The sequence below is a fragment of the Phaenicophaeus curvirostris genome, chromosome 2, assembly GCF_032191515.1.
Source record: "Phaenicophaeus curvirostris isolate KB17595 chromosome 2, BPBGC_Pcur_1.0, whole genome shotgun sequence".
In the NCBI taxonomy this organism is placed as follows: domain Eukaryota; kingdom Metazoa; phylum Chordata; class Aves; order Cuculiformes; family Cuculidae; genus Phaenicophaeus; species Phaenicophaeus curvirostris.
This window is the reverse complement of record NC_091393.1, coordinates 85,787,586-85,801,249: the sequence shown is the minus strand read 5'-3', so window position 1 is coordinate 85,801,249 and position 13,664 is coordinate 85,787,586. Positions and strand designations below refer to the sequence as shown.

The 13,664-nt window shown below is 35.7% G+C and overlaps 1 protein-coding gene across 7 annotated transcripts in view; it reads right to left on the bottom strand.

Annotated features, from left to right (window-relative positions):
- Nucleotides 1–13,664, bottom strand: part of EPRS1 (glutamyl-prolyl-tRNA synthetase 1) — a 431,857-nt gene that overhangs the window by 410,468 nt on the left and 7,725 nt on the right. For 4 of the 7 annotated variants that reach the window (XM_069852710.1, XM_069852703.1, XM_069852705.1 and 1 more), the window contains exons 4-15: nt 12,538–12,694; nt 11,244–11,383; nt 10,548–10,642; nt 9,133–9,259; nt 8,396–8,588; nt 7,847–8,018; nt 6,631–6,864; nt 5,105–5,189; nt 4,721–4,780; nt 4,416–4,436; nt 2,274–2,384; nt 570–706 (exon numbers count right to left, since the gene is read on the bottom strand). In XM_069852710.1, coding sequence (XP_069708811.1) covers nt 570–706; nt 2,274–2,384; nt 4,416–4,436; nt 4,721–4,780; nt 5,105–5,189; nt 6,631–6,864; nt 7,847–8,018; nt 8,396–8,588; nt 9,133–9,259; nt 10,548–10,642; nt 11,244–11,383; nt 12,538–12,694 — 1,532 coding nt within the window. The remainder of the gene's footprint in view (nt 1–569; nt 707–2,273; nt 2,385–4,415; nt 4,437–4,720; nt 4,781–5,104; nt 5,190–6,630; nt 6,865–7,846; nt 8,019–8,395; nt 8,589–9,132; nt 9,260–10,547; nt 10,643–11,243; nt 11,384–12,537; nt 12,695–13,664) is intronic. The other 3 variants (XM_069852704.1, XM_069852706.1, XM_069852709.1) reach the window with 1 other exon arrangement.

The following is a 13,664-nucleotide window of genomic DNA, read 5'->3' as shown; positions in this document are numbered from 1 at the left end:
CCTCTACATATTTCTTTTGTGCTGTCTATCCCAACTCACTCCATTTTGCCACTCTTTCAACACAATCATTTCAAAGATACTACAATGGCATTAACTGCCTCCTTTCTCACTTGAAGAGTTCTGCAACTGAAACTATGATAGGTTTAGCTTTCTGCTATGCAAAAGCAAGTATTTGTTCCAGTGTGAAAGTTCTTGAAATTCAAAGCGGTTTGGGGTTTTTTGTTTGTTTGGCTTTGGTTTTGTTGGTTTTTGTGGTTTGTTTTTTGGATTTTTTGGAAGAGTTGTTTCACAGTGGAACTATCACCATAGAAACATGAAGAATATTGAATGAGAGGGATGTGCAGTATCAGGACTAACTGGAGATTTCAAACCTGTAAAATATGCTCTATGCTTAAATGCAGTTTTGTGGCATATTTCAAATAGATATCTAGACACACAATGACAGAATAGATACATATGGACAACCATTAACATTTTACTGTTACAAGATACCTATTAAAAAAACCCCAAACAAACAACAACCTGAAAAGCAAAAATTAATTTAATTAATTTCCCCATAAACAGGTTACCTGCTTAATTTGGTGATGATAATATTGCCCCAATTTATGAATGTAACCACCTCTCCCTCTGTCAGGGTCTCTGCATCTGCACCTTCAATCAGGACTCTGGAGCCATACCACACAGGTTTCAAGCCAACGTCTGCATTCTGCAAATAATGATGTTCATTTCAAAGGAGAGACTGTTATTATATAAGCTGACAAAACCTTTTCTTTATGACAGAAGATAGATGAAGATAGAAGACGGACAACAGCAGTAACACAAAACCATAATATTCTTCCACAACTCTCCCAGGATTTTCATTCACAAGTACTGCACGCATTCCTTTGATGGTACACTCACAAAATCATATTCCCTATCAAATACCAGCTCCAACATAACCAACAGCATACCCACTTTCCTTAAGGTCCATCTTTAAGACCTTACAGGTAAAAACCAAGTTTTTCCTCCAGTTTCCATTTTGCTATGCAAATTCCCTTCAAAAGTAATTTCGTAACTCTCATTTTTGCTTTTTATATAGCTAATAGAGAAACAAACACAGAGCAGCTCTCGGCTGCAAAGACTTTTAAAGACAGAAACTGGAAATACATCACAAACACTAAAAATACTCAGCTTTAAAGCAAACAATGAAGATAAACTTTGCTTTAAAAAAAAGGCAGAGAGCTAGGAGTGCAGACTTTTTCAACGGTCACGAGTCTGAAATTTGTTTCTTCTTGTCAGAACTAACTACATCATATACTGGAGGCAGCATGTTTAATACAAATATTTTAATGTGCTGGATTGCATCTAGCCTAACTTTAGGCTTTGAGTCTTAACAGAGTCACAATTCTCACTTGCACCTGCTCAAAACGTGCTTCCTTGTTTATCTGCCACAAGAAAAATGGGAAACTCAATATCCGCCTCTCGGTTACAAGAAATGGCTACAGGAATGCTCAGAGCAATAAAATAAAAACAAATAAATGAAGCAAAACCTGAGCAACATTCTCTTGTTTCTCAGTATAAGTGTGATATCTAGGGGATGCTTTCAGTGAAGCTTAAGTACAAGTTGAGATGCCACGCTCAAAAAAAGCGTCTTTCCTAATTGTAATGCCAAAATAGAATGGTATCAGAAACACTTTCCCTTTCTTAATTAGTCTGTTTACTGGATACTAAGAGTTCCACATTAGCAAGTTCTTAACTTTTGCTAATAACCTTTGCTATCTGAATTTAGAAATCACTTTTAAAAAATCCTGATTACTGCAATTAACAGGTTAATATATCACTTCTCTATGTCAGTCTAATGCTGTATTTTTTAAAAATCTGCATTCTGCACTCTTATGGATAATCATTACGAAGTGTTTTTTACTCATAAAGCTTGAATAAAATTTTGTATTTAAAAAGTTCTCCACAAAAGTTAGTACCAAACAATAATAAAAATTGTCTGAGCATCACTCCATCTCACCTCTCCAGACAACTCCCAGAGAGGTATTTCAATGCACTGTCAACATGCACTCTATATGAATACAAAAGCAGTTTCTTACATATCCTTAACACAACAAACATGTTCAGTAGATGCCCACTTTTTGACAGTTCTGCAAAAAAAATACACCTTTGTTTTAGCTCATGCTGCCTGAGTGAGTTAAAAGCAGGACTCTCCTTGCTGACTGCACCAAGTCAAGGTACTTGCAACCTTACTGATCTGCAATACAAGAATAATAAGAGAGTAAAGCCAGAACCTTTGGATGTTTAGCCACTTCTTTCATCTCCTCTTGAGCTTCGGGAATGTTTACTGGGACCACGGCATCTTTCAGTAAAGCAGTGTACCGAGGTGCTACTGGGTCAATAACCTACAGAAAACAAATGAGGGGATCATGACTGTATGACATTGACAGAGAAATAAGACATCGTATAAAACAACAACCATCTAAAAGGAATATTAACTGGCATTCTTTATGTTACTGCATTTTTTTTATGTTTCCTTTAATGCTGCTTTAATCCAAAGCTATAGAGGGAACAGTGAGAAAACAGTGCTCATACTTCACAATTTCCCATCTTTACTGAAATACTTCGAGTAAAAACTATGGATTGCATACTACTGACAAAATTATGAGCAAATGCCTCATGGGGAAGACAGCAAAACGTACTTCGATATAGTTCTACTATGCCATTACATCTGGATTGCTAAGTAGCTGAATTTAAAGCAGTAATTTAATAGTATAGTTCATTCTTTTTCCAGCAGTACAAGACCAGATCCCATACTCATTTTCCAGGTCAGTACTCCAGTAGAATCATGGACAGACAAGGCTATAGAGGAAGCATCAATTAAGTCTGCAATTTTAATACAGACACATTAGATACTATAATAAGGCAACACCCTATCATCAGGATTTCTACAACATGAGTCTGGCATGAGAAACATTCCACTAAAATGCCTTCGTGTATTTTTATTGCCTGTTTTCAAATTCAACTGACAGTTTTTCATAGCATTTTTCATACCTGAAATACTAGTTTGACAAACCATTCAGAGACACTTAAAAGCATAATTCAAGTAAAACAGTTTTCTAGGTCTAATAGTTTTCTAGGTCAGAGATCTACCAGTTTAACTGGAAACTAACACAAAGGAAGACATTTGTTTTTATTAGTACGAAGTGCCTATTTTTTTTCTCCTTAATTTATTCCTGCTCAAGTGAGAAAATAAAAGATAATTTTAGAAAAAATGTTTAGCATCGAATTACTTGACATTTGGAAGTATGGTGATACAATGATATACTTTTAAAAGGCAACTTATTTGTAAGTTTGTAATCATTAAAAGTCAGACCACTAAGTGTCAGATATGCTTTAAAAAAGGACTTGTGTAAGTATCCTAAAATGGGATTTAATATCATAATTTTGATAATTAAATGACTGACTATTACAGCTCTTTATTTTACTCATTAAAACTCACAATCCTTCCTCAGACAACAAGTGTTAAAAAGTCAGTAGTATAATTACAGGATTACACATAAAATAAGAGCGCTCACACTAATAAGTCTTTCAGCTTAGAACTACCTGCATGCACCCAACTGGATTTGCTTACCTTGTAAACTATCTAAACTATCTGCAAACTATCAGCACAGACAGACGTAAATAAAATTGGCAAATAAATATGGTGCTATCCAAGGAGTGGAGTCAGAGGTCTATGAAAGTCAGCTTAAAAGCCAATTAAAAAAACGAGTCATGACAGTCCCTTGTGGATTTTTCCCCACAATCCAATTCTTGGTCATAAATTAATTTATGCAGCAACAGTAAGAACCAATTAATAAACCTTTGTGTATATAGCAGACCAGAAGCAAAATACATAAAGAAATACAAGACACATGCCAGACAAGCAAAAACTACTTAAACGAACAGATCTGGGTACTATCTAAGCAAACTCAAGCAGGAATTTCAATGCAAAATAACAGGTGTGTCCACAATCACACAAAATAGGCATTCAGCATTATAACAATTCGCCTTATTATAGTGTCCAAGCATCCGCTGCCAAAAAGCAACTCGCCATGTCAAGATGCAATATTCCTTATTTCACAGTCAGTCAAAAACACCAGCAGCGCTGGCTTTATCTTCCTAGGCAGAATATGCAGTGCCTTTTGCCACAGAATGGAAAAGTGGCCAACATGAATCAATTTGAGTAAGATTTGTGCTTATGTGAAAAAAAAAAAAGCCAAACAAGAAGTGGGCAGCCTTTTAAAACTAGGAATAATGCATTTTCAGTGGGTTTGTAGAGCTCCTGTTATACAAGCAAGAGTGACTGAGCTATGAAGCTGCAAAATAATAGCTTATGCTATGTACGCTTACAGCACTGTAAGCTATACGCTAAGGTAAAAAGCATTAAGGAATACCTTCTTACAGATAGCTCGCAGCTTGGAAGCAGAAAAATGAAATGCAGTTTTCATATCAGATTTACAGCAAATATCATTATCTTTCTAAGTAAGGCAAGTAAGTATTTGTATGAGAGAATCAATAGGATTAGTGCTAGTTCAGGTTAGAAAGGGGGAGGACATTCCATTTTCCTGAAAGTGTGCCAAATGATGCAACGTATTGCAACTGCTACTTGTCGTGATAAGCACTCCAATGAATGCTGGATTCTGTACATATGCCAGATAGAGGATATCACAAATAGCATCAAATTCAAGTAACTACATACCTTTTTGTTAAAGGACCAAATTTTATCCCACTCCATATTCACAACAGATCGAGAGGAGCCCTGGAAAAAAAACCAACCCCACAACACATCAATATATATACATTCTAGCTATCAGCCTAATTTAAAACAAACTCCTTTAGAGACTACAAATCCACTACAGTTTGTATTCATCAAAACAGTTTAAAAAGGTACCTTGACCTTGCAAAATAAACATTTTAAAGTCAGAAACCTACTACCCTATTCTGCCAGGACCTGCTCACAGGTGTTAATATTGTTGAAGCACTACATGTGAAAGCAGCAAGCCTTCAAAAGAAGCCTTCCACTGATGTACTTTAACTGAAACTTCACAAAGTGACATTGAAACAATCAGAAGAGAACACGCACCTGAGCAGCAATAAACTGTTTTAGTCCTTCAACTGTCATGCCTCTTCTGAGGACTCCACGCACGGTGGGAAATCTTGGGTCATCCCTAGCAGGAAAAGAAGTTTCATCAGTGTCATGCTAAGTTCTACCTATTACCTACACTTCACTAATACTGCCACAAACACAAGATGCAGCTTTGGTGTATTTTGTTTGCATGAATTAATAGCTAAATGAGAAGACCTTTCAGAAAAGGCTGAGCTCTTCCTTATCCACACAAAACATACACTACATAAACTACAAGTTTTCCTATACTTCTCTTCAGGGAGGGAAGCCATCTCTTGGCAAAGTGGCTCTTTTCCTGTCTATTCAATGTTAAGTTCTCTCAAAAACTGGGAAGGCAAAGGTTATGTTCCTACCACATTACCTCCTTTTCAACAGCACCTGAATAATGGAACCTGAAATAACAGAGCTTGATTTTTTTCTTGCTCAAGAGAAACGAGAAAGAGATGAGTGACAATGACAATATTATCTCTCAATAACATAAGTAACAGAATGCTATGAGCCTATTATCTTACGCAAGAAGTAAAAAGGCCTAATCCAAAATGTAAAATTTGTGTTGGTGGGAACATGAATCAAACCTTGCTGAGGACGTAACAGGAGGGAGAGGTTATCATAAGACCAGCTACACCTCAGGGGAACCCAGAATTTTGGCTTGAGCAGAGTGGCCCCATGAATAAGCTAAGAACATAGGCTTCCAATAAAATGGAAAAATAAAAAACAACAACAAAAAAAAAAATCCCAAGCTTGGTACACCTAAGCAAGACAATCAGACAGCCTAGGAACTTGTGTTCCTTAGCTCCCAAAGGCTGAGCACAGAATCACGTAAAACCGCTCCAGGAAAAACACTACCAGTAATTGTTTGACTTAGCATTATCCATGGATTTCATCAGACTCTTGTACTATGAGGAAAGGACTTCAGATGGAGTGTTCCTACAACTAGCCCATTTTGGAAAGAACAAAAGAGCATCTCTAGTCTTTCAGCTACTTGCAGAACTGTAAACCTACAGCTCATCCTTTCTATGAAAACACTCAAGCTACTAGGCCACTGCGCACCGTCTGCAGAAATACAGTTAACATGAAAAAAGGAACAGAAAGTAGGGGGTAGGAGAGCGGAGCAGAAAATAAGTAGGACAGATTTGACTAGACAGATCAAATCAGAAGTTTTTCAATTCAGGCCCTCTTCTGACATTGTTCAGAAATGCATCTGATGACTCAGAGGGGGTAAATGTGTAAGTAGAACCCATAGCAAGAGCCAAAGTCCAAAAATAAGCTACCTTGTATTTATTACAGAATATGCATGTACACAGTTACTGCCAAGTAGTAAACAGACACACCGTACATGGAGAAGCCACTGTAATTAATCTATGCTCTTAAGTATTGTTTAAATACTCATTCATGCTGCTTTGATGTCTAAACATTGTCCAAAACAGTGCATTAGTTCATGAGCTTCTTAAGGAACAATGCTGAACTACAACCATGTAACATACCATCCATCCACAAGCCCTTCGTTGACAAACCAAGTAAGCTTTCTCTTAGAGAGCACAGTATTGTTGAGGTTTAGCCGGCTATACTCCCATATATATGGTTTCCTTATGCCCAGTGCCTCAATGATCCAGTAGAATTGTTCATCTCTGTCGTGGTATTCAGTTGTTCTCAATGCATGTGTGACACCTTCAATACTGTCGACAATGGGGCAGGCAAAGTCATACGTGGGATAAACCCTGAGAATAAAGACCTTCAATTAGCATGGCAGAAGAACAAAACACATTTCTCACAAGTAAACAATTAAACAAAGCATAACTTATATATTATCAATATTTATCAGGATAATTTATATATTACAAATATTTTTCATCTACAATCCTGAATACTTTCAAATCAGGACTAAAATAGCACATACACAACAAATTTCCCATCAAAAGATCCAGAAGGCAATGCATTTAAAAAAATAAAGCCTCCAAGAAGTTAATTGATCATAGCTTAATATTAAAGGAAAAAAAAATCCTACATTGCTACCGTTCTTTTCAAACACAATAAGCTAACTTTAAGGTTTTTCTTTCCTTAAATATATATATATATTTTACTTATACTATACATATATAAATAAATAAATAAATATTTACTATATATATTATACACACTTTAACTCAATGTTTCCATAAAGGGAGTTGTTTAGCTGGAAGCAGAGGTTTCAGATAAACACTGAACCATTGCCTGGAACTAGTGGGTAGGTTTACTTTGATACTCAATGTAGTGATTCTTCACTCTGCACAAAACAGCAGTTGCCGTGAAAATGGAAGCAATCACTCAGGTAAATAGATCGAGGATTTTTTGCAGCCATATAAAACTGTAGCAATGCAAAATTGCTATGATTCTGTTTAAGCTCCAAGAGGTAAAGCAAACAGCTTTTTATTTGCCTAGGATAGAGCCATTGTCTTAATTCATGTTTTCAGTCAAAACTCTTCACTGACATACAATGTATTTATGAACCAAAACTCAAATAATATTAACTGCCGACCATGACGGTCAACTCACAGGTTTTAAAAGCCATTTGCAGAAGCTTCAGAAAGTCAAGAGACTCCTTACATATTCTGACTGAAAAATGCTAGCAGGTTCCAAGTATTAAAGGAAGTTTAATAAGGAAGAGTAAATGCCCTGAAAAGAGCAAAAATCACAGGCCACACAAGAAGGAAATGGACCTACTTGTAGGTACTTCCAGTACGTGGGTGAGGCTGGTTTTTACAACGATAAAGAGTTGGATCCCTCATACATCCATTGTTACTACTCATATCTATTTTCGCTCGTAGACAACAAGTTTGTCCATATTCTGTTCCCTTCTTCATTTCTTCCCACATTTGTAGATTCTTATTAACACCTAGGAACAATAGAAATACATAATTTTCTAAGGTATTATGTAACTGATACAGAACTGTGTTTTATTACCGCAGTAATAAAAAGCAATTTCCTCCCCCTCTTTATGCACTGGAATTCATTTTCACAGTCATACATTTTAAATTTTTTTTAAAAGTGGTAATGAATGGTGACAAATTTGTACATACACAACTTTACTGCACCTGCCTAAGTGTACCCTTATTCCAGCCTTGCAGAACAAGGCATTAAGCAGTTCCAAGTTCCTACAAGGACCTTAGGGATAAGCAACTAGTCATCTCATCCACCTTTGTTAATAAAAATCAAGTTCTGATGCCAAATTAAAAACATAAGAAAGCAAGACAGAAGCTCAAAATATCTTACAGTTATTTCTGTGTTTAGATTCTATTCTTTGTTCACGCTCTGCTTTCATTTGTTCTGCAGGAGTATCATCCACATATGCCTTCCCTTCTTGAATAAGCTTCTCAGCATATTTCATTATTGTTTCAAAGTGATCTGAGGTATATGTAAATTGATCTGGTTTGATGTGCAGCATTGCAACATCTTCAAGAATAACCTGCAAAGTATGAAATTGTATACTGTAATATTCAGGAAAGCTAGTTTTCTAAAACCTCTGCCCTCTTCATGCTACATGTGGTGTTTGTAATACTCCGTTGTCCAGGAAGGATAAGCCAGTAAGAATAATGTGACATCCATGAAAGAAAAGAGAGGCAGTCACTTATCATTCATTCACAGCCCATAATTACATGAGGTCAGACTTAAACAACTTCAAGAAAGAGGTAGGACAAGAAAAGCTACAACAAATTACTTGTTACAAACTAAACAGAATTTACACAATGAAAACTGTGTATTGCAAGAGTTGCATATCCACATACTGTAAAATAAACATTGGAGAAAGGGAAGAAATGAGCTACCAGTAAAAAGGCCTTATTTTTTTAAGGAAAAGACAACAGAAATTCCGTCCAAGTGTATGACCTGTGTAATACTGATACTGTAAAAATCTAGTGGAAAAAAAAAAAAAGGAGCAAGAGCAGATCTGCACATCATTTACTTCTGAATTAGCTATACAGTGAATGGATTTCCCTGCTCTCTTATCATACCTTTTCAAAGTCTTCTTTCTCTTTTTCTGGATTTGTGTCATCAAATCTCATAATAAGTTTTCCTTTAAAGTTGACTTGGTAATGTTGATTGAGCAGGGCAGCTTTGGCATGACCGATATGCAGATATCTGAAAGTGAAATAAAAAATAAATGTATACACGAGCACTACTTCAGCTAGATTTTTTTTTGTGAGAGAAGGAGAAAGAATGGAAAGCAACACCCAAGCCTAACAAAAAAACCAAACAGCCCAGATTATTCATTCAAATACTGTACAGTTATGATACAACATTATGGTTTTTTCTGTCATAAATTTAGTAGTTAACTGTAAAAATACCTAAATCTGTAAATTGGAGTGTCACTATGGCTATAAAGATAAGACTGCAATTATCTTCAGCTTTATAGACTAACTTAAACCAGCTGTTGAGGACACTCAGTAGTAGCTACCAGATAATCTGAATCTACCATACTCAGAGGAGTGGAATTTTCTCATATTGTGATTTCTGTGTATTTTTAGCATAAGCTAAAAAGGCACTGTCAACTTAAATATAAAAAACCCAAATCACAAAATGAAAATCGCTTCCAAAAATATTTAAAATGTGTCCCTAGAGAACAGTTTTTCTTAAGTAGAACACCAGAATCAAGACACTAAAAGCTACAAAAGTAATGTGAGAACAATATATGTTATCCACATACATCTATACAATACCTAACTCATGTTATGTGATCACCAGTTTATACTGGACTAGTACAGTAAGAAACTTTACTACAGAAGTCATACAATGTTGAACAGTCAGTTTAATGACGAAACATAATCATGGAAATTTTACAGCTCTTTAGGCAATTCTAAAATGAAACAAAATTAAAAGCTGGCTGAAAATTGCTTTTATGAAATTGGCTCATCACATCTTCACTCTACAGTCTTTAAGGAGTTTGTGTTTTGGGACTATGCACAATCTGGAGCCCTGGGCCAAAGGGCATTACACATCTGGTGTCAAAGCTTCCCAAAGGGAAGCTACCCCATAGATCTTTCCCTTCTCAAATCTAAGATTCCTCAAGCAGCACTTTAAGTCCTTTAGTACAACTCAAAGACTGCGTTTGCACATCATGGCTCCTGTCAGTGTACATGCCTCCATTATCAATGCAAATGCTGTCCTTCTGCTTCTCCTCATCTCACTGCTGAACAACAGGATGTCGCCTGCTGGCAACTAACCTCCCTGTTCCAAGTTTAGGCAATACTTCAATGAGGTATAGAGAAGAAGTAAAGATACAGCTCTAACACAGGCATGGACAAAGCCTTAAACACTCTTTTGACTTGAAAGTCTTGTCTGAGAAGTTGATTAACATCTTAAAAGCACACTTTTTTTTTTAAAAAAAGAAACAGATATAGAACCTTTTCAAAGTACTAAAGTTTCTTACCCGCTTGCTTCAGGAGGAAATCTTACAATGACTTTTCCCATTTCTGCACCAGGAAGTTCAACAAATTTCCCAACATCAGCTTTCTTTTCTGTTGCCTTAAAAATTAAGATACATAATTACAGATCTCATTAGTTCCATAATCAGATATTAAACTTTAGATAATAACTTCTATATCAACATCTCCTTTCAAACCATTTGACAAAAAACTGCCATACTAGATGCCAAATTGATCTCTTCACAGCTTTCACATTACTCGTAGTGCATCAAAACAAGATTAATTCTAGAGTTTTAATTTATTCTGTCTTCAAATTTGACTGAAAAGTCCCAAATTCCTTAATTTATGCTATAGAAGAAAACAGTTGCTAGCCAAGTTTTCCTATGTTGGTGTTCTGAACATGATCAACAATTTCAATCAACCGGCAGCCTCTGCTGGTCTACCAGGATCTCAAAATCCGCTTTAGAAAAAGCAAAGACTATATCTAAGGAGCAGTGCATTTTTACATACTTCCATTTAAGCCCTGAGCTATACTGCTCATGCCTTTCCAACTATAAAAGTGATATATCTTTGAACAAGAGTTTACAAAAATTTAATTTACTGGACAACTGATTCCTTTTAATTCTCTAACTTAAACAAAACCCCATACTGTACTCACATATATAAAGCTACTCTCTACAGAGGATGGGAGCAAATCTTACCATTTTAACTTTTGGTGTTCCAGAAGCCCACTTGGCTCCCACTGACTGAAAAGGATCCTGTACCTCAAGAAAGCTGTACCATCGCTTTGCATGGACAGGAGCTTTGCTTTGCTGTAATTGCTCTTGCCAAATGTTATTGTCTGTTTGAAAACAAATATTTTTTCAAGCTACTAAATTATAAAAATGGATTAATTACCAACAGTAATTTTTAAGATTAAAAAAAAAGAATACGATTTTAAAAAGATCTACTTATGTTCTCTTCTGAAAGAGATTTGGGCATGGAGACATAAGTCATTCTAAAACAAATTCAGTAATAAAGCTCCCTCTAAACCCAAACTATACCACATTCTTTATTGGATTCATCAAAGCAGAAGCTGGGGGAAACAGACTGGGGAACATAAACTTTTTCTTTGTATCACCCACCTTAAAAATACCAACTTTTTTTTCAAGACAGAAGTATAGGATAACCCTCTACTGTGTCCATACTTGACATTTTCTAAGCCTTATCTGAAGTAAAACTTGTATCAATACTATCTTTTGTTTTGGAAAGGCAATCTAACTTTCAGGAAACACAGCTTCACTAGAAGGATTCTGACACGGAAAGGAGAAAAAAAAAAAATAAAAGTAGTACACTCCTTTCTATCAAGAGCAGGAACTTTGAAAAAAAAAAACCCAAAAGATCATAGCTTTTAATCTTTAATATGCACCCTGCTTTCAACAGGAATTTGGTTATACTGAATGGCAGGTTGACACCTATTAACTTTAAACATACATCTAAGAGAATTTAAAAATCAAACAGATTTTATATAAAAAAAACCCAGATTATCAAACCTTGTCTTAACCTCCAAAGGGTATTCCACAGGTTAACACAAATCTCTTAAATAATTCAAAACAAACATAAAAATTTTCTCTACAAAATAACGTCATGGACATGTCGTTAATTTTAATCTGTATTACAAAATAATTTAAATATTTAATCCAAATCTTTGACCCACAATAAATTTTCATATTTAGGCAACAGGTAATAAAGTCACTCTTAAAGTTAACACAAACGAAGCTAAGAAAACCCTTCCATCTACAACTACATCCTATAAATGTCCAAGTATAACAGCCGTTTAGAAGAATTCTAGGCTTTCTTAAGATATACTATTTCCATCATTAGCAATGCACATATACAAAGCGGCATATACAGTCCAGCATACAGCTAAGAATCACTACCAGCATCCACAGAAAAGGAAATTTTAAGACTCCTAGTATTCACTGACTGCAAGCCAATAAAAGTGAGAACATATACCTTTTAGTACAGCCCAGACGCATAAGTCCGCCAGACTCAGGGAGTTTCCGACCAAGTAGGTTCTTAGAGACAAACAGTGGTTGAGCTCTTGGACTGCTGAAAGAAACTGGCTGGCAGTAGATAACTTTGTAGCACTAAACTCCAGCCAATGGTCAATCTAGTTTTAAGGGACAAAAGACAGACAGAGTTACTAAAGCAGTGAGAAAGGGCCTTGTTAAAAAAATGAAGTAATATACAATCCATTTAATAGCCGCAAAAATTTTATCTAATACATACCTAAAGAACATGTAGAATTCTATATTCCTGGTATACCACTTTCCTCTGAATCCCTACCTTCTCTGCTTCATGTCCTTTTAGATTTGAAATAAATCAAACCCTTTGCCCCACCTTCTGCAAAACAGTCTTCTCTCATAAAAATAATTATATCTTGGTAAATAAACAACAAGAAAAAAACAAGAATCGGGCCCTTGGATAATAATGTAGCCCTGTCTATAAACTGAATCCCTCAATCCTGTAAAAGCCTAAGTGTATCTTCTAGTCTTCCATCCCTATTTCATGTGCAAGCATTCTGTAAACTGCATCAGGATTCCTTCCAATATTCTAGCCAACGTGGCAGGAACAGATGTAATTACACCACCACAGAATTCAGTTCAGTCATTTGCAGATATGCTCCAAAATATTTGCACCACAAATGCAGCTGTCACTGTGCTTCTCTTATTTGTGAAAGGTACAGAAATGAAAAGTATTTTATCAGAAATATCAGTCTCTAAAGTGCTTGCAGAGGTCTCAGAGCTTAAGTAAAAAACAAGGGGTTTGGTCAGAAAGTTTAAACAGCCACAAAATAATCTGCAACATTTTAAATGCTTTACAAGCAATATACTAAGACAACGCCTCCCTTAAGACCAGCTATAAGGGCTTAAGAGTGATTCCTACTATCTTCAAGTAAGCACAGAAAAGAGCTGAATTAAGTCCTTTGGTCCCTCACAAATTTCAGAGGAAATAAATTTCAGGTTTTTCTGTAATTCAGCATATGATTATTCTGAGCTAGATTCAGGGAGAATTCATTCTCATTTCACATCATATCTACAGTTCTTAACTTTTTGAAACTTGCCTAAGCAAGGAAGACC